The sequence below is a fragment of the Amphiura filiformis genome, chromosome 20, assembly GCF_039555335.1.
Source record: "Amphiura filiformis chromosome 20, Afil_fr2py, whole genome shotgun sequence".
NCBI classification, from domain to species: domain Eukaryota; kingdom Metazoa; phylum Echinodermata; class Ophiuroidea; order Amphilepidida; family Amphiuridae; genus Amphiura; species Amphiura filiformis.
The window spans coordinates 32,089,985-32,109,977 of record NC_092647.1 but is presented as its reverse complement, the minus strand read 5'-3'; the positions used below and the strand labels follow the sequence as shown (position 1 = coordinate 32,109,977).

The window sequence follows — 19,993 nt, the reverse complement described above, 5'->3', positions numbered from 1 at the left end:
TAATGGTGCTTTGTATTTGCGGGGCAAACTAGTTGGATATCCATATTTCGGGGTGAGTGGTTTTTGAAGCTCCGAGGGCAAACTAGTTGGATATCCATATTTCGCGGTTAGCGGTTCTTTGTATTTGCGGGGCAAACTTGTTGGATATCCATATTTCGCGGTTAGTGGTTTTAACGACCCGTAACCACCCCAATCAGCTGCATACCGCATCCAGCTATTTTATTTATCAAAATACTAGTTTTTTAATGCTATGGGGTTAACAGAATTATTAAAAAAAATAATAGCTGAACCCAATAGTTCAGCCAAGGACTGGAAACGACATATTGATGAATTTATATAGAGTGTATTCAATAAACCCAAGGCGGAACGAGAGTTGCTAAGTAACCGCTATCCGAACCATAAACACACATGCATGATCAGACAACGAGTATTCAATTTCCTCATAGCATCCCACGTTGTTCACACGTCAGTCGAATTTGGCGGTGTTGGTTTGTTAGCCCTCCAAGTTATAACATCGTTCACTTTGTGTTGAACATTGTATGTGAGCCTCGCTGTAATAACATAAAGATCAGTCTGATCAGTGTGATATCAGGGCCATGACACTCTATTCACGTGGTTTCTTTTCCAACGCTAAAAGATTACGAATTTTGGTGGTTTCTAAATGAAAAGTGTCCGCACTATCGATTGATTACGTAACTGTTATGAATAATTTATTAGTTTTTCAATGCAATCGCCTCGACCCATTAATACATATTATCTGTATTTATAAAAGTACTTGGAATAGCAATCTGGTGAGTTCACTGAACTACGCCCAAATACTGATGGAGTTTTAATGGCGCTAATCCTCTCCATACACAGATGAACAAATACAATAGGAGAAGGTCAACACATATGACCTCCTATATGACATGTTATATGAGATGTACAACAACCTGAATATCATAAAGATCAGTGTTCGTTTGTGCATATGAACTGCATATTTACAATACTAAATATTACTCGTTATATATTATGACAAATATTGGTATTATGACAACACGGTATATACATTGTATATAAAACGACTAATAGATCCTACTATCATGGCGTCAGGTCATTGGTTCATCATATCCCGTATGTTTCTTAAAATTCATTCATATTTGAGACACATTTCTGTGCCCATTTTATAGGCGTACAGGTGGATCCGGTTTTTTTTGTCATTTTCATTTCTTTTTGATGAAAGAATTAAGGTTTTCCACTGCACGGAGGCCACTATGTGATACTAATTTAATGCTATTTGTAAATGAATGCGGATTCCCGGTTGTTGTTTTTCCACAGTGTGACAACTGTCCACCCATCCAGACAACATCATCACATAATAAAACGTCTGTATTTTTACGATGAGTAAATATTAAACTGAACTTTGCCTTGGAACATTGTGTAAGACGGTGTAAGATTTTGTGGGCGCCCTCAACATTATTATCCTCTTTGTATCCGTAAATGACATGGCATAGACTGTGTGAATTCTATGAAGACTACTTATACATGGGGTCATATCCATGGACACAAGTAACGATAATTGACAACACGATACGCGACTGTATTTAGGGAGGCTAACCACTAATAATTAATAATGCCGGGTAGGGCCTACTCCTGGGCGACTCGTGTGGGCAAGGACGCTTAGGACGGTGACCAAATGAGTCTCAAATTTCACCGGGGAGGGGCACTCAAGTATGATAATGTAGGCCTATACGCATGTGTGGCCAACTTTTTTAAACACCCCCCTAAAACGAGTTTTACCCTACCAGCAAATTTAGGATCAATAGGCCTAAGCTAACTTAATACACTAAACAGTACGACAGCAACTTCGTGACCTCTTTTGTTCGACAGAAAATGTATTCGGGTTGGTGAACACGGGTTACGTAACACAATGTTGAAATTTTAGCCGGCAAACGCTTTTTATCAAAATAGCTCCAGAAATGGAAGACACGGGTCGTATATTGCTCCATTCATGTACCCTGACCACAGATAAGACATCAAACATTTGTGTAAAGCAACAAATAACGTGTAAAAGTTGAATTAAATGGAAAAAAAGAAGCTTGAACATGTCCAAAGTAGCTCAGAAAATGAGAAAACTTGCATGTCACGAACACAAAAATGTTCATATCATCAAGCAAGAAAAAGCGCCGGAATCAAAAATGGGTGTCATGTTATAGAATAACTTAAGTTCACTTGCCTGAAAATTTCGAGAATTTTGGTTGGGGTATATTCGTAGTCGTATATTGAACATGTTGAAATGTTTATCTTTGTGCGTGACTACTGTCACGCCATATATTGTACGGCCGATGTTTTTCCTGCAAAGAAACTTTCATTGTCAATTGTCCATTGTTGGTTATTTAACTTGAAAATAATACTCCCAACGTTCAAACAATTATAAAAGTCAGCATAAAGGTTTGTGTTACATTATTTGGACGGTGTTAATTCATTCCAGAAATAGAATGCACGAGTGAGCCACTGATTGGGAATAACATTGCTATTATTGTCACCGAATTAATCATATCTCAGGTATGGCTTAGTGGTAAATACATGTATTTGGAAGTTCGATCTTGGTTCGAACCCCGCAAGCACCTCTCTTTGATTTTTGATTTGATTTTTACTCATATTTTTTAATCCTAGTTTTCTTATTTTTATTAAAGCCATAATATACGATTTCGGGCCAATTTGAAGTTTTGTTATTCCAAAAATTATAACAATATTTATAATATTAGTAAATAACTGTCAGGAAGGTTTTCACGTTACATTTGAAGCATTTGTAGCGAGATAAAAATGAAAGAAAACACTTAATATCTTGACCGCTTAACTGTGGTGTTCTATGGGGGAGTAGTCTTAATAAGACATCATTTGAAGTTAGTTGCTCTATCTAGACAACGAACTTGGCTGATTCCAATTAGGTGTAATCCGAGGTGTAAGTTGGACATTGTGTAAAAATTACAAATATGCCAAAATATTAGGTTTGAAATTCGTGCATCTCATGATTTGATATGTATGCATAAAAGCTCATAAAATATGTTGCCGATAGGGGAGGGTCTAGTCCAATTAAAAATCGTGAAAATCTGTGTTGACGTTCCTTTATTTGATAGGCCTATATATATTCTTGAACTTTTAAAAATTACTTAAGTTTGACATGCTTTATTTGATTATTTCATATTGAAAGCTGCTGAACTTCAATGCATTTTTTTTAAAAGATATGAACTCGAAGGTAGGATTAGGCTTAAACATGAACAAGAAATAAATCATGAAAAAAGTGGGCTTTCAAGCTGACATTCATTAGGCCTATATTATTAAAGACAAAAGGGAGAGGAAAAAAGAAAAGAAAAACGAACTGAAAAATTCCACATCATCGATAAGATAACATGGGAATCGAACTCTCAACCTTCCGCACTGCACACTTTCGCTCTGTCCACTAAGCCATCGCAACTTGTTCGGGCGAAGCGTATTCTTTTGCTATCTTATTTCTCGTTCAACATGTTCAAGGATCTCACTCAACAACAATCTTTTCAAAACTGCTTGTACTTCAGTTAAATGAGATGATACTACCTTCTTTGACGACTACAATAATTTGTTACACAATAGAGTATTTTGCATTTATAAAATATATAACAATAGACGTTTTTAATTGCTATATTAATCAATATAACATGTATAATAGACAGCGCCGGCTGGGATCCATTTCGTGAAGCATCGTGACACTTGCAACGTGCGCTTACCGTCACGCGGACTCAAAGAATGCAACTTTTCAACCTACGACTAGGTTGTTCCACCGCTCATTTTCGCTGAAATTTTAATACAAGCTGTGATTAATTAATGTTTATCACAACAGAAAAGCATTAGACCGGCGTTTCCTCAAAGTTGTAGATATAACCATTTTAGTGATCGTGACATGCATTTTCTCTCATTTTTTAGGCTACTTCGCGCACCAAAAGTATTCATTTTTCCACAATAATTCAACTTTTACACGTTATTCTTTGCCTTATACTCATGTTTCATATCTTATCTATGGGCTCAATATGGAAATGAAGGGAGAAACGACTGGTGTATTCCATTTTTTTGATGTTTTCTGAAAAACCGTATTTGCCACCTGATTTTCAACATTGCGTTACGTAACAGCAGAGGTCACGCCGGTAAAAATTACCGGAAGTGAGCTAAGTTGCTGTCGTACTGTAAAGGAAGTTTTGGATGAGAAAACGGACATTTTGATGAGAAACGGCCAAAATGGTGAGAATTTAAATTTTCTCATTCTTTTGGATGAGAAACTTCCTGGTCTGTGTGTCAATCATTATTGTCTTATTAAAATCCGGGACTTTGGTTGACCTGTGCTAGACTCCAGCACATGTTAATGACGCAAAGACAGTTGTGGTAACACCATGGTCGCAGACCTGCAAAAAAGCTCAAAAACAGATAGTAATGAAACCAGTTTTTATTTTCCTTGCTCTAGCGAGTTCACAGAGAAGGTGTTGCTAGTACAATGCAGCGTCGGACTCTAGCTGAGAGCGTAGCCTGAGTCCAAACGGACTCCAAGAAGGGCTCTCCATACACAAATGAACAAACACAAAGGAAAGTAGTCTCCTCCGTGACCAGCTTGATTTCGATGGAGCGAAACCAAATTGGCTGCACAGGAGACGGGTAATTTTGCCATGCAAATGAGGTGAGTGCCCTCTCAAGAATAACTACTCTCTGGTGATATCACAGAGCAGACCCTTGAGAGGGCACTTGGCTCATTTGCATGGCAGTCGGACTCTCCATTGTATTTGATCATTTGTGTATGGAGTGCAATGGCGACCCGTCATTGTATTTGTTCATGTGTGTATGGAGAGCCACTCTTGGAGCCCATGGGACTTAGGCTAGGTCCTCAGGTAGAGTCAGACGCTGTATGTACTAGAAACGCCCATTCTTGATTCTGCGTTCATTCAATGTTAGCATTAAATTTGTATTGCCCGGCGGCCCCGCGTAATGGAAAAACCTGAATTTGTTACATAAAAAGAAATGAAAATTAAAAAGGCAAGGTTCCACCTGAGTACATATTAAATGGGTGTAGAATTTTTTTTTTTTTTTATATATGAATTTAGACAAACATACGGGATATAATGAACCTTTGACATGACGCCATGATGACATGATTTTATTAGTCGTTTTATATATCACCTATACCGTGTATCATAATACCAGTATTTGTAATTTTATATTATATAGAACTAATATTTTGCATCATAAATGCGCAGTTCATATGCACAGACGATTACTAATCTTCACGACTTCAAAATAACATGTTACAAAGCAGGTAATAGGTCAGAGAGTTGATATTCTTGAGAGGGCACTCTATTCACGTGGTTTCTTTTCCAACGCTAAAAGATCACGAATTTTGGTGGTTTGCAAATAAAAAGTGTCCGCACTATCGATTGATTACGTAACTGTTATGAATAATTTATTAGGTTTTTCAATGCAATCGCCTCGACCCATTAATACATATTATCTGTATTATCAAAGTACTTGGAATAGCAATCCGGTGAGTTCACTGAACTACGCCCTAATACTGATGGCGTTTTCATGGCGTTTAATGGCGCTAATCCTCTCCATACACAGATGAACAAATACAATAGATGAAGGTCAACACGTATGACCTCCTATGTGACATGTTATATGTGATGTACAAAAACCTGAATATCATAAAGATCAGTATTCGTTTGTGCATATGAACTGCACATTTACGTTGCTAGATATTACTCATTATATATAATGACAAATATTGGTATTATGACAATAAGGTATATACATTGTATATAAAACGACTAATAGATCCTACTATCATGGCGTCAGGTCAATGTTCATCATACCCCGTATGTTTCTTAAAATTCATTCATATTTGAGACAAATTGCTGTGCCAATTTTATTGGTGCACAAGTAGATCCGTGTTTTTTTTAATTTTCATTTCCTTTTAATGAAAGAATTAAGGTTTTCCACTGCACGGTGGCCACAAGGGTGATACTAATTTTAATGCTATATTTGCAAAACGAATACGTGCTCCCGGTTGGCTCTATAGCGATTTCACAGAAAAGGTATTTCTAGTGCAATGCAGCGTCGGCCTCTAGCTGAGAGCGTAGCCTAAGTCATTCCGGACTCCAAAAAGGGCTCTCCATACACAAATGAACAAACACAAAGGAGGGTAGTCTCCTCCGTGACCGGCTTGATTTCGATGGAGCGGAACCAAATTGGCTGCGGAGGAGACGGGTCATTTTTCCATGCAAATTTTTCAGTGTCAGCCGCCTGTAATAGGTGCTGGCCTTGTCCTATTGTACTTGTTCATTTGTGTATGGAGAGCTCACTGACCTGTTAATAGAGGTCAATGGAATAGCTTCTTTATGGGGCACCTCTCCATCGGTTTCAGGGCGCAGTTCATTGAACTCAGCGGGATTCTATTGCAAGTGCTTTTATATTATTACAAAACGGATCGTGGTTATTGCCTTGACAAACCTAATAAATAATTCATACCAGGGATGAATAAATCCAGGGGTGCGGACATTTCATTGGTCGCAAACCACCGGGATTCGATACAAGTTTGCGTTGTAAATGAATGCGTGAATAAGAGTGTCATCCCCTTGGCGCGATATTTGATTTCTGAATACTCAAGTTGCCGTTGAAAATGCCTAAAAATCATCAAGATATTGCAATACTGTCTAAAGTGATGTAAAATGGTGGCAAATTTGTATGATTTATCGCACATAATTTCTGGGTAGCGTGGAGAATCATTTACATAGGATTTTGGAGAAAAAATGTGATAATTTTAGGGAAATATAGAATGGCGGAAGAAACAAATAAAACATTTTCCTGGAATGTGTAGACCATACTCTTTCTGTTCCTATTGATTTCTATACAGAAATAATTCTTAAAATGAAGTTGTTGGATGATTTTAGTTGGCATTTCTAGAACGTAAACATGTAGGCAGATAGTAGAGAGGGCACTCTATTCACGAGATTTCTTTTCCAACGCCAAAATAGCACGAATTTTGGTGGTTTGCGAGTGAAGAGTGTCCGCACTATCGATGGACTACGTAACTGTTCAATAGGTTTTTGTAAATGAGCTAGTGTTAGTGGGTAAGCTGTACATCTCTTTTGCATTGTTAAGACAACCACGCTAGGTTTTTCGATCAACGTACTATGCGGGTTTGGTCAAGCGAGGATAATTTGTAAAGCAGCAAGTAATGGTGAGGATGTTGCCCTTTTTAACTACTTCTGACTTTTGATTTAGCCCAAAATGAATCAATAAAATCGTGTATAAGATATTTGTGGGGATATTTGGGCGCTATTACAACAATTTAAATAAATGGGCACTTCTGGGTTGCATATATTATAGACTCTATAGAATTTAAGTATGATATATTTTCGATGGTAAATATATTTTCACTTTCAAAGTTTGTAGTTTTCATAATTGCAATTTCTTAATATTATATAAAAGGTGAGAATAGGACTATAAATGTAAGAGAATGGGATAATTTTGATTGTTAATAAATGCGAAACGCCGGCGGTAGACATCAGCAATATCAGGGATTGCCGCGATTCTTGCAGTAGCTTTTATGAATAGAATACAATAGTGGATACAATAGCGGAACAATAGAGCTCTCTTACGGGCAAATAAACCTCGTCGCGTTTTGCTAAATTTCACTTCTTCTTTTTCATGAACTAACCGTTATTTTTTTAAACTTGTGGCAAAACTTCGACCGAAGTTTTTAATACACATCGTCGTCCGCCATGCTTATTTTTCACAGATATGGAAATTAAGCGGAACTATACAGGGAATATGAGAATCCATTTATATTAGAGGTAAGGTTAATAAATAACACTGACAATAAACTAAACTATAAGAATTTGGAGCGGCTGCTAGCTCGAGATACTCTAGCTAAAATACAGGTTTACATTTACTATCTTACATTATCTTGCTGCTAAACTTATTTTGAAAGATAATAAATTACTATTATAATAGGCCATTATAGTCATGCTCGAATTGGGGCCAGAACAGGATCATGTCAGAAATTAATATTTTGTTCTGGGTCTGATTATTCGGACTAGAATTGGGGCTCGATTGAACATGCTGATTGCTTGGAAGTTGCTTGAACAGTTCGATCGTGTTGCATGGTGGTATGTAATTATACTTTTTGTCGTGTTTTAGAAAGAAACTCCTGCTCTTCTTTGCTCTTCTTACAGCTCCAGCTCTAAGGCCCGGGCTCTAAGCAAAGTATTCTAGCTTTTCCAAGTCCCCAGGGTATTCCATCATGGGCAAAATTGAGATTTTTACATGTTAGCTAAGGTGTGTTTGCAAAAGCCGCACTGGTTTTGTTCTCGAAATAGCCTAATCCAGTGGCGTAGCTAGGGGTGGGCAGGGTGGGCGACTCGTGAACCCATGAGCTTCCGGGGGCTTCGCCCCCTGGACCCCCACCAAGGGCCCTAAAGCGGGCCCCTGGACCCCACGCCAGTGGTCGCTCCACTCCCTATGCTCGCTTCGCTCTAGTATTTATTAACTTGGGGGAAATTTTTGGAGCCTTGCCCACCCTGGCAAAGAGGGCTGGCTACGCCCCTGGCTAATCCGATTATTAGGATTTTGCAACGCATGTTAGGGGCTATGCAATAATTATGAGCCCTGGGGGAGGGTATAAAATGGGGGGGCAAGAAATTGTTGGCGAGCCAAAAGGGGGGGGGAAGCAATTTTTAGCCAGCCAAAAGGGGAGGGGACAAGCGCCATTCATGGGGCGCCTTTTAAATAAAATGCTCAAAAAAGGCTTAGGAAAACAGTACGGAAACGCTTTAATATGCAAATTTTCCTGCTCGCTGCGCTCGCTCGCAACATATAGGCCTAGCTAGACCATTTAAGGTTTGCAAATTGGGATTCCAAAAATTTGGCATGTGTAAAGGGGGGAGATTTTTTGGCGGGCCGAGGGGGGGGGGGCGATTGTTTGGCAGGTCGAGAGGGGTGGGGCAAGCCATTTTTGGCGGGCCGTTCGGAAATACCCCCCCCCGGTGGGTCATAATTATTGCACAGCCCCTTATTATGTAGTCCGAATAATCAGTTCCAGAACAAAATAATATTAATAATTTCTGACAGGATCGTGTTCTGGCGTTATTATGTTAGTTTTAAATTTTAATGAAAGTTCAATATTATTTATATTAGTCAATTGATATAGGCCTACATAATTCCCCCAAAATTATCTACGTGTACCAAAAAAAGCATCAAAGTTGAAAATGTTTCTCTTCAAGTTCACAGTTCCATTAAAAAAAAATCAAATAAATTGTTCCAAATTTTTATAAACAGCAACTGTGGTATAAAAATCTGGTCAGTTTTAATGTAATAAAAATAAAAAGGCATGAAAAAAGCCCGGGAAAAAAGGCGATCGATTCGGATCGTTAATTAGATTGAAACATGCCCGGAAACATGTCAGTTAATTTTATTGTAAATTTTCAGTTGAAAGGCCCTAGGGTAAAATTCTTTTGTGTGTTAGGTGATGAGTGTGTGGTTTGCTTTCAGAATTATTTGTGTACGTTAATTACCAATATCGAAATGAATAACCCATATGCAAGGTAACAGCAAAATATAAAGGGTTAAAAAATACCCCCCCCCCCTAAAATTACAAAACATTTCTTTGCATAACTTGACATACTTTTGGTTGATAGAGGAATAGTTTTGCTACCCTCCCAATATTCTTCTTTTTGAAAATCATTTTTTGTTGGTCAAAAATTATCACATTTTCCAAAAATGATGCTTTCAGAAAAAGTCAGTATTGACTATTGACAAAGTTGAATCCCAATTCAAATACATGTAGCTAATAATATCTCTAAGATATTTCATATTTATGTCTTCTCTATATTATGTTGTCTTTATACACGGCTTTCAGCACATCAATGACACTAACAAAGGTGCCAAACCTGAATTTGGATGTTTTTACGCCCCTCCCGAGGAGCAAATCAATCACTGAATGGGCCTTGAATTGGAATTTCATAGCGATGCCTCAAAAGAGCCCCAAATGCGAGTATTGGGGGGGGCTTTGGGGGCGGGTAAAAGCAGGGGGGGGCAAAAATGAAGGGGCGGCGGCAGATATAGGGGCTGCAAAAAGAATAAAGAAAGAAAAAAGGGCGTGACCTAAGGTGCGGTAAGAATAATTATTAAGGAAAGAGGGCGAAAAATTGTTGAAAATTAATGAAACTATAGGCCCCTACCTTATCGACTGTCTAAGCTCTAGGCGGTGGTGTTAATTAGGGGACGGCGGTGTAACACCTGTAAAATTAAACTTCAAAAAAAAAAAAAAATGTGCGGAAAAAAAATGTGCTCCTAATAAGGACTTCCGGGAGTGGGGGGTGTGTGGGGGGGGTGGCAAAAAAAATTTAAATGAGTAATTATTAAAAAAAATGACGAGGCTTCAAAAAAGATACGAATAGGGACGATAATAAAACTAATATTCTGACTGTAATGTGTGCAAGGTTCATGACCTTGGCCTATTATTGTGCTCCCTTCATCTGTAACAATATACTTTACTTGTTGTTTGATCATTCGAGCTTGTAAATGTTGGCACTGCACTTCGCACACACATAACAATTGAAGCTGTAGGCCTCTTACTGGATAGTACACATGGACTGCAATAATAATTTATATTGATATACAATGTATATATAACATTTTACTGTAAAATATGGCTACTTCATCTGTGGAAATCGAGACTACGCGTGGCGGTGCTAAAGTAAGCATTTTCTAAACAAATAGGCCCTAATCAATAGCTCAAAATCATTTGTAACATATTGATGCCTATGATAGACAATTGACAGCAACACGCAAGCTCCTGCAATGGGCATTTGTTTGTGCCCTTAATGTACTAATAGTTGTATGATGATCTACACATTTTATTTTGCGTATTTATCATTTTACTTTGATACAGGTTCCTTCTCGAGTACTGCAGCAACAGCAGGATTTGAACCGAGATTCAAAAGTTGGCGACTGGGGTCGGACGCCTGGATACATTATGGCATTTGGTGCATGCTCGTGTAGCGCCAGAAAATTATTTGCTGGGGCACTCTGTCTTTATCTTGTTGGTTTCACATTTATGCTCGGCTTTTGGAATGAATCAACAGAAGAAATCGTAGGTAAATATTCAAAATATATAAATTATGTACTTAACACTTGTGATGTGAGCCGGCGATGTGAGCAAGATGATGCCAAACTTATCATTTATGATGTAAACAAAATGTTTAGGCCATACATGAGTAGGCCTAGGTCTATCAAACATGGAGGTAGTTTGATGGAATTATAGAATGTCAAAATAAATAAATCAAACAAAGAATCAAAACAAAGAAACAAAAATCTGGTCCAATAATTTTGCTCATCGATTTACAGCTATTTATCATATTGTGGTCCAAGTTCATCATAAATAATTTAGTGTATTTGTTCACTGTTAACTTATTCATGAAAGATGAACCTCATGGACACAACATATTCGGATATTTACATGGGTAGCTATGGGTACTGCGTTCCGGATTACTAATTGTATGGATATGTGAAGTACAAGAGTGGTACCGTATACATTCAGGCATTGGCACAATCTTGATAGCATAGTAGTTTTACCACTTCTCGCATTATACGTTTGTACAACGGAAATACGGTGATATATTCGTGACAGATTGTGAATTGTTTGCATTTTTAATAAACTCATTTTACGATTGTTGAAGAATTTCCTAAATTCTCTTACATACCATACATGTTAATCGTTATCTTTATCATGTTTATAGACTTGAAAAACTACGATTTCCCTGAAAGAAGAGTGAAGTATGCAAGTGGTAGAGATGAGGCGCAAGAATCCTTTAATGTGATGGCATCTTACTCAAACAACTCATTACAACTTAACCAAGATGAAGATGATGATGCAGATGTAGTTGATGATGGGCACGGAGTTAAGAACGACGCAGAGGCTGAAGGACACGGAGTTAAGAACGACGCTGAGGCTGAAGAACACGGAGTTAAGAACGATGCAGAGGCTGATGGATATGAAGTAAAGAACGATGCAGATGAACCTGATGAGGTACGTCATCTGAACGAAATCATGCTATATCGTCCTATTAGTCATTAACAACTTTAAAACAGTTATAACCAAGTTACTATATATAATACAGGCATACCTTTTCGCTCATATAACCCTAACTTAACTCCACCTGTAAGCTAATCTATATTAACCAAAAGAACCCTTAAACACTTTTAAGGAGTGTTCTTATAGTCAATTAATTGTCGTGCAGAAGTGGATGCTTTATATAGCACAGAAAACATTAAATCAGTTCGAATATTTACAATTCTTTTTACCCATTTGAATTGTCTTCGTGTGTGGTATATGTTAGTTGAATGTAGAATTATATTTTCCAGGCATGTCGTTTATGGTTTATTATACGTAAAAGTAGGCCTTTGTGCGATAGATAATGCGTTCTCCTATATTATTGATATCAGTACAGAATTGTTTATTAATTTTTTGTAGAGGAATGGTGTTTTATTTTAATTTTTACATCACATTTTTCCAACAGGTCCCAATAATGATGACCAAATTACAATGGGAAACATTACAGGAACATCGGCGCTCAGAGCTGAAACAGGCATGTCAAAAACTCGCCGACAAGCCGCCGTTAAATAGTGACATCACAACGGTCATGACAAAAAACAAGCGACTTCTGTGGCCCTTCATAGTCAATGACAAATATAAGCTTATGTATTGTTACATATCAAAAGTAGGCTCTACTCATTGGAAAATGGCTTTTTTAGTTTTACAAGGAAAGTATAAAAGAGTAGAAGATGTACCTGGGAGTAGAGCACACGATCCAAGTCTCAAGAAACTCAACTCATATCCAACAATCGAAGAAATCTCAAAACGTCTTGACAATTACACGATTTTTATATTTGTGAGAAATCCATTCGCAAGGGTAATATCAGGATATAGGAGTAAACTTTTGCAACCTAATCCATCCTATCACAAGAGCGTTGGGAGAACTATAGTGAAACGATACAGGACAAATCCAACGGACGAAGAACTAAAGGGCCATGACGTCACTTTTCCAGAATTCGTCAAGTATCTTACAGATCCGAGAACAAAAAGTCTTGATGGTCATTTTAAGCCGATGTATCAGATGGTTTTACCGTGTAGCGTAAGGTTTGACTATATCGGCAAATTGGAAACCGCGGAAGAGGATGCGAAATACATATTGGAAAACACGCATGTAGATCACTTGATTCACTTTAAACAAACGCAAAGAAACGTTAGTCATGATCAAGCAACTTTTGATAAGTATTTTGCTGAAGTACCGCGCGATGACGTGAAGAAGTTATATCAGCTGTATTATCCTGATTTTGTATTATTTGGATATGAACTACCAGAGTATATGAAACACTGGGTGCAATGACACTGAATGCATGGTGCTATAATTGGGTATATACTATTGTTATTTCACTCCAGAAAATTGATTTCAATTCTATTCAAATTCAATTCTTTCTACACCTGGAGTCTTGCTATTCAATTCCAATTCAATCCACCTTGCTTTAGAATTAATTCAATTCGATTCCAATTCAATTTTTCAATTTCAAAATCATTTCAATTCAATTCCAATCCAATGCAGTGAAATTAACAGCTAATCAATTTCAATTCAATTCTGAGCATTCATTTCAATTCCAATTCAATTCCAATTCCAATATAGTTGCAGTTTGTGTTAATTGACCACAGGCACACTGTAAAAACTGTGTCTAGAGATTGAACACTTCTTTGTCCTCGATTTGTAAACACATTTAAAATCTAAACACAAATGTCAAACTTCAAAACATCAAGTGTTTAATAACTAAACACAAAGCATCAAATTACTAAACATGTTTAGCATTTAGACATGTTTACAAATGAAGGACAAGATGGTGTCTAGGATGGTGTTTAATATCTAGACACTGTTTTTGCCGTGCATGTTTTAAATTTTACAACCAATTTTATAACACTTGAGTCAGCAACACAAAGTCAAAATCAAGTACACTACTTGTCACAAAAGCATTTCAACAAAAGATACTTTATGGTTCTTAACTCACTTTTTACATTCAAACAATGCAGGTGATCCTTGACCTCTGGGTCCTATTTTATGAAACTTTGGAACTTCTTAGTTCTTAGGTGACTGATTTCCTAATATTTGTCTTAACTTCTTGTCCACCACTTATTTTTTACATTAAATCCGAAAAGGTCATGAACTGTTCGTTTGAAAACTGAAGATTTAAAAGATATGTTGTAAAACCATTTCCTGCATGCTTCCCTGTCCAGTCATACCTGGCTGAGGGTTTCAATATTTCGTATTATAATTCTCAGCATCTCCACAAGTAAAACACTGTTAAATTTAACAAGAGCACCAATGGCGCTGTGGCTCTGTGCTTTATGGTGACAGTGAAAGTCGAATGTGCAACAGGTGAAATCATTATTTGAGTATATGTGACATATTACATTCAATGGGTACGTCAGGTCGGTTGGTAGCTATCTCATTTGCAGAGCATACAATGATACATCAATCAATTTTGGGAATTAATATTTAGCCACATGGATCGAAACGGGTGGAATTGGATGGAAAAGGGTCCAAATGGGTCTAAACTAATCAAAATGTATCAAAATAGGCCTATGTCAAGAATAGTGTTAGTCTGAATAAGAATTTGGCTCTAATTGGTGACTACCCACCAAGTTTCAGACTAAATACAACAGTCAGAGATGTCACAAGCTGACCCAAAAAAATCCTGAACTAGCTAAGCATAGCGAGCGGAACTCTTGCCCAGCACGGCCGGGGGGTCCCCTTAAGGGTCCCCGGTGGGGTCCAGATGGTTTTTGCACATTTAGCACCACAGGAAAGGCCATTTCAGAGGGTAACAAGGCGGTTCTCAAACCACGAGTCTCGCCTGCTTTTGCGACCCCCTGCTTTTGCGATAACTTTTGGTAGAGGTAAATGAATTTGGCGGTTATCGGCTGGGCACGATTATCTGGCTGATGGTAACTGTACCCACCAAGTTTCATGCCCATGCAACAGTTTTTACTAATATGACCTCAGATGACCCCTGGTGGCCCTGTAATGACCTTCTAAAAATTTGGCTCTAAATGTTGACTGTACCCCCCGTGCTAAGTTTCATGCCCATATGACTGTTTTTTCTGCCCTGGTGGCCTCAAAAATGACCTTCCAAAAATGTGGCTCTAAATGTTGACTGTACCCACCAAGTTTCATGCCCATACGACAGTTTTTACTAATTTGACCTCAGATGACCCCTGGTGACTCCGAAATGACCTTCTAAATATTTGGTTTTAAATGTTGACTGTACCCACCAAGTTTCATGCATATACGACAGTTTTTACTAATTTGACCTCAGATGACCCCTGGTGACCCTGAAATGACCTTCCAAAAATTTGGCTTTAAATGTTGACTATACCCACCAAGTTTCATGCCCATCCGACAGTTTTTACTAATTTGACCTCAGATGACCCCCCTTGAAATGACCTTCCAAATATTTGGCTTGAAATGTTGACTGTACCCACCAAGTTTCATGCCCATACGACAGTTTTTACTAATTTGACCTCAGATGACCCCTGGTGACCCCAAAATGACCATCCAAAAATTTGGCTTTAAATGGCCGGGGTTCAGGGGCCCACCTTACAAATTTGCAATCAAATTTGGCAATACCAAAGAACTATTTCATCAAAGTAATAAATCAAAACAGAAAGATGCTTCCTTTACGAGTTATCACTCATTAAACGTGCTACTTTGCTATACTTTACATGGAAAGCGACTATCTTAAAGTCATCATATTTCCTTAATTACATGACCGATCAAGCTGGTATTTGGTTATATGATGCACAATTAAAAATTAATTATTAAAAGGTTTGGTGACCTCCGTTGACCTTTTATGTGACCTTTGACCTCACGAAATTGGATAAAATATGTTGCGCTGAAAATCTAATCAGGTCGAGAACCTCTGGCCACGCAACTCCCCACCAAGTTACGTCACTGTACCCCATACGGATCTCCAGATAATCTGTTCACAAGGTATTTTGCTTATTACGCATATATTATGCAAATTAGGTACTTAATTACCATATTTTACGATCAAAATCTAATCAGGTCGAGAACCTCTGGCCCCGCTACTCCTCACCAAGTTACGTCACTGTACCCCCATACGGATCTCCAGATAATCTGTTCACAAGGTATTTTGCTTATTACGCATATATTATGCAAATTAGGTACTTAATTACCATATTTTACGCTCAAAATCTAATCAGGTCGAGAACCTCTGGCCCCGCTACTCCTCACCAAGTTACGTCACTGTACCCCATACGGATCTCCAGATAAGGTGTTCATAAGGGTTTTTTGCTTGATATGCATCAAATACGCATTTAAAATTATGCAAATTAGGTACTTAATTAGCATTTTTTGCGCTGAAAATCTAATCAGGTCGAGAACATCTGGCCACGCTACTCCCCACCAAGTTACGTCACTGTACCCCATACGGATCTCCAGATAAGCTGTTCGCAAGGGTTTTTTTGCTTGATACGCATCAAATACGCATAAATTATGCAAATTAGGTACTTAATTAGCATATTTTGCGCTGATAATCTAATCAGGTCGAGAACATCTGGCCACGCTACTCCCCACCAAGTTACGTCACTACCCCATACGGATCTCCAGATAATCTGTTCACAAGGTATTTTGCTTATTACGCATAAATTATGCAAATTAGGTACTTAATTACCATATTTTGCGCTGACTGAACCTACCAAGTTTCATTCCCATATGACAGTTTTTACTAATTTGACCTCAGATGACCCCTGAAATGACCTTCCAAAATTTGATTCCAATGTCGACTGTATCCACCAAGTTTCACGCCCATCCAGTAGTTTTTACTAATTTGACCTCAGATGACCTCTGGTGACCCCGAAATGACCTTCCGAAAATTTGGCTATAAATGTTGACTGTAGGCCCTACCTACCAAATTTCATGCCCATAGGCCTACTAGTTGTTTTTTTTAGTTTCCGAAAGCAGCCATCGGTTCAAATAATTGATCTTTGTAACTTTTTTCTGATCAGGGAATACTATAAAAAAAAGTGATTTCCCCACCCACTGTCATTGATTGCTTGCCATTCCTTTTGATTTCTCTCAAAATTTAGCTCATGATTAATATTGCACAGCCTATAGTAAAAAATGAAACTTTGCAACTTGCAATCAATGATTTCTGAAACCACTAATTTCAGTCACATTTGAATTCAATTATTATTATTATTATTATTATTATTATTATGTACTAACATGAAAGTTCATCTGTGTTGGTAGACTTCATAATTGTAAATTTAAACTTATGATCTCAACACAAAATTAAGACGTACCTCAAATTTTCGGTCACAACTTTGACCTTCATCTGGAGACTGGCAACCCAAGTTTGGGATCAGTGACCTTTTGGACACTTGACCCCAAAACCCGGTCGTACACTCTGGGTAACTTGTATCGGCCCCCGTCGCGGTTGAGAGATGGTTGGTTGACTCTGATGTAAATTGACTCCTTCACACCCCTTTCAAAGTATCTAGCGTCCCGGTCGAGGATTTTGACCTCATCCAAATCAACTTGGTGGCCGGGGGATTCAATGTGGATGTGCTGGGAGACTTCCGACGAGGTAGTACTCGGACGACGGTGTTCTGAGAATCTGGTTTTCAAAGATCTTTCAGTCTCACCAATGTAAGATTCTGAACACTGGACCCGCAGGGTTTTCCCCTGACAGGGGATGTAATAAATTGGTCCGGTAATGTCTTTCTTCTCAGTTTTGTCTTTAGGTGAGACAAGTAGCTGCCTCAGAGTTTGAGTGGGTTTAAAACAAACTCTGATGCCGTAGGTGCCGAAGATTCTTCGTAAGGCTTCGGAAGTTCCTTTAACGTAGGGCAAAACTACTTGTCCTTTTGTCTCAACGTTTGTAATTTTCAGGTTACTGTTCTTAGACTTCCCTTCTTTTTGCTTTCTTAGCTTTGTCAAAGGACCAGTTCGGATAACTGCACTTCTTTAATGCACTGTTAATGTGCGATTTCTCCTCCGCTATGTCCTCTTGCTCAGATATGATACTGTCCGCTCTGTGGTGAAGAGTCTGGATTACACCCAGTTTATGCTGGACAGGATGATTTGAATCAAAGTTCAAGTATTGATCCGTGTGGGTCGGTTTCCTATAGATTTTGATTTTTAGCGTACCGTCCTCTTGGATGACTGTATGAGTGTCGAGGAATGTGAGTGACCTATTTTCCTCGCCTTCTGTCGTGAACTTGATGTCCGGATCGATTGAGTTCAAGTGATTCGTAAACTCCTCCGCGTATTGTTTCTTTAACTTTGTATGGGTATCGTCGACATAACGGAACCACCACAAGGGGGGGGGGGGGCTGATCTTATCACTTCCTGTTCTAATTGTTCCATATATAAGTTACAGACGATCGGGGATACAGGTGACCCCATAGCCGCGCCATGGATTTGCTGATAGTAATTTCCATTATACACAAAGTAAGTACAATTCAAACACACTTCGAGAAGTTTTGTCACATGTGCCGCAGACAGGCGGGTCCGATCACTAAGTGTGTTATCCTGTTCCAGACGAGCTTGAATAATTCTTAATGCTTTGTCAACGGGTACAGAGGTAAAAAGAGCAGTGACATCATAAGATCTTAATTCTTCGTCCTCCTCTACAGTTTCGTTCTTAATTCGCTCTGCGAAAATCTGAGAATTGGCAACGTGGTGTTCTGTCTTACCAACAAGAGGGGCTAAAATGTCAGCAACCAATTTAGCACTACTGTATGTGATTGACCCGACGCTACTCACAATGGGTCTGAGTGGAGTGTCTTTCTTATGAATTTTAGGCAACCCGTAAAATTTAGGTGGAGTTTCGGTGGTGGGGTACAACTGTCTGTACTCAACTCTGTTGATACCACCCTCTTTCTCGATTTCAAGAAGCACAGATGTTAATTGTTTCTTGTACTTACTGGTTGGATCCTTTTTGCCTAAGTTCTTGTAGGTATTAGTGTCAGAAGTTTCTCACACTTGCGATTGTATTCCTCACTATTCAAGATGACCACTAATCTTCCCTTATCGGCTGGTAAGATTTGGATTGACTGATCTTTCTGAAGCTGTTGCAAAGCTTCCCTCTCCTCTTTAGAAAGGTTAGAGTCAATCTTATTACAGTTCGGGCGAGTGACAAGGGAAAATCTGTCATGGAATGACCATGTACAACATATTGAAAAGAAGGTAAAACCAGGCTTGTACTATCTTAATAAAGCAAGGTCACTTATTCCATCCAAGACACTCGATGTGTTATATAAGACCATCGTTGCACCTCACTTTGATTACTGTAATGTTATATGGGGTACATGCAACCAATATTCTTTTCATAAGGTCCAAAAACTCCAAAACAGAGCTGCTAGAATCTCTACTGGTGTTGGTCGATATGAATCTGCGACGGCAGCATTAAGCACTATGAAGTGGCACAATTTAAGAAAAGGCATGATAATCACCTTGCAAGTACTATGTATAAAATAATGAATAACCATGTGCCTTCCTATCTGACAAATAGATTTTCTATAAGAGATTCTGGGTACAATCTAAGGGGCCACAAAAACGTTCTCATCCCAAAACCCAGAACATGATTTGACTAAACAAGCGTGCAATATTTCGCAATTTCAAAACAGGTTACTTAACAAACATTATTTTTAAATGCAATCCATCTCAATATGTTTTATGTTTTAACTAGATCATATTTGTGTAATTGTTTTTGGTGTTATTATTTTGAAAAATTAATGAGATACACGTAGCACCAAATTGAAATACCTATGAATATGACCTTCATGCCCATTTTACACTGTAACTCAGAATACAATTGAGGACATTTACGGCTCATTCGTGCTGTACGGTCACATATACTCGGT

The 19,993-nt window shown here is 38.3% G+C and overlaps 2 protein-coding genes across 3 annotated transcripts in view; one reads left to right on the top strand and one right to left on the bottom strand.

The window, feature by feature from the left end:
- The window catches only part of LOC140142604 (uncharacterized), a 67,357-nt gene that overhangs the window by 43,982 nt on the left and 3,382 nt on the right, over positions 1–19,993 (bottom strand). The window lies entirely within an intron of this gene.
- On the top strand, positions 10,589–14,264 carry LOC140142608 (carbohydrate sulfotransferase 11-like). Its single transcript, XM_072164608.1, has 4 exons — positions 10,589–10,756; positions 10,952–11,156; positions 11,799–12,088; positions 12,579–14,264. Exons 1-4 carry the CDS (start codon positions 10,709–10,711, stop codon positions 13,446–13,448), a joined length of 1,413 nt encoding a protein of 470 aa, XP_072020709.1. The 5' UTR covers positions 10,589–10,708; the 3' UTR covers positions 13,449–14,264.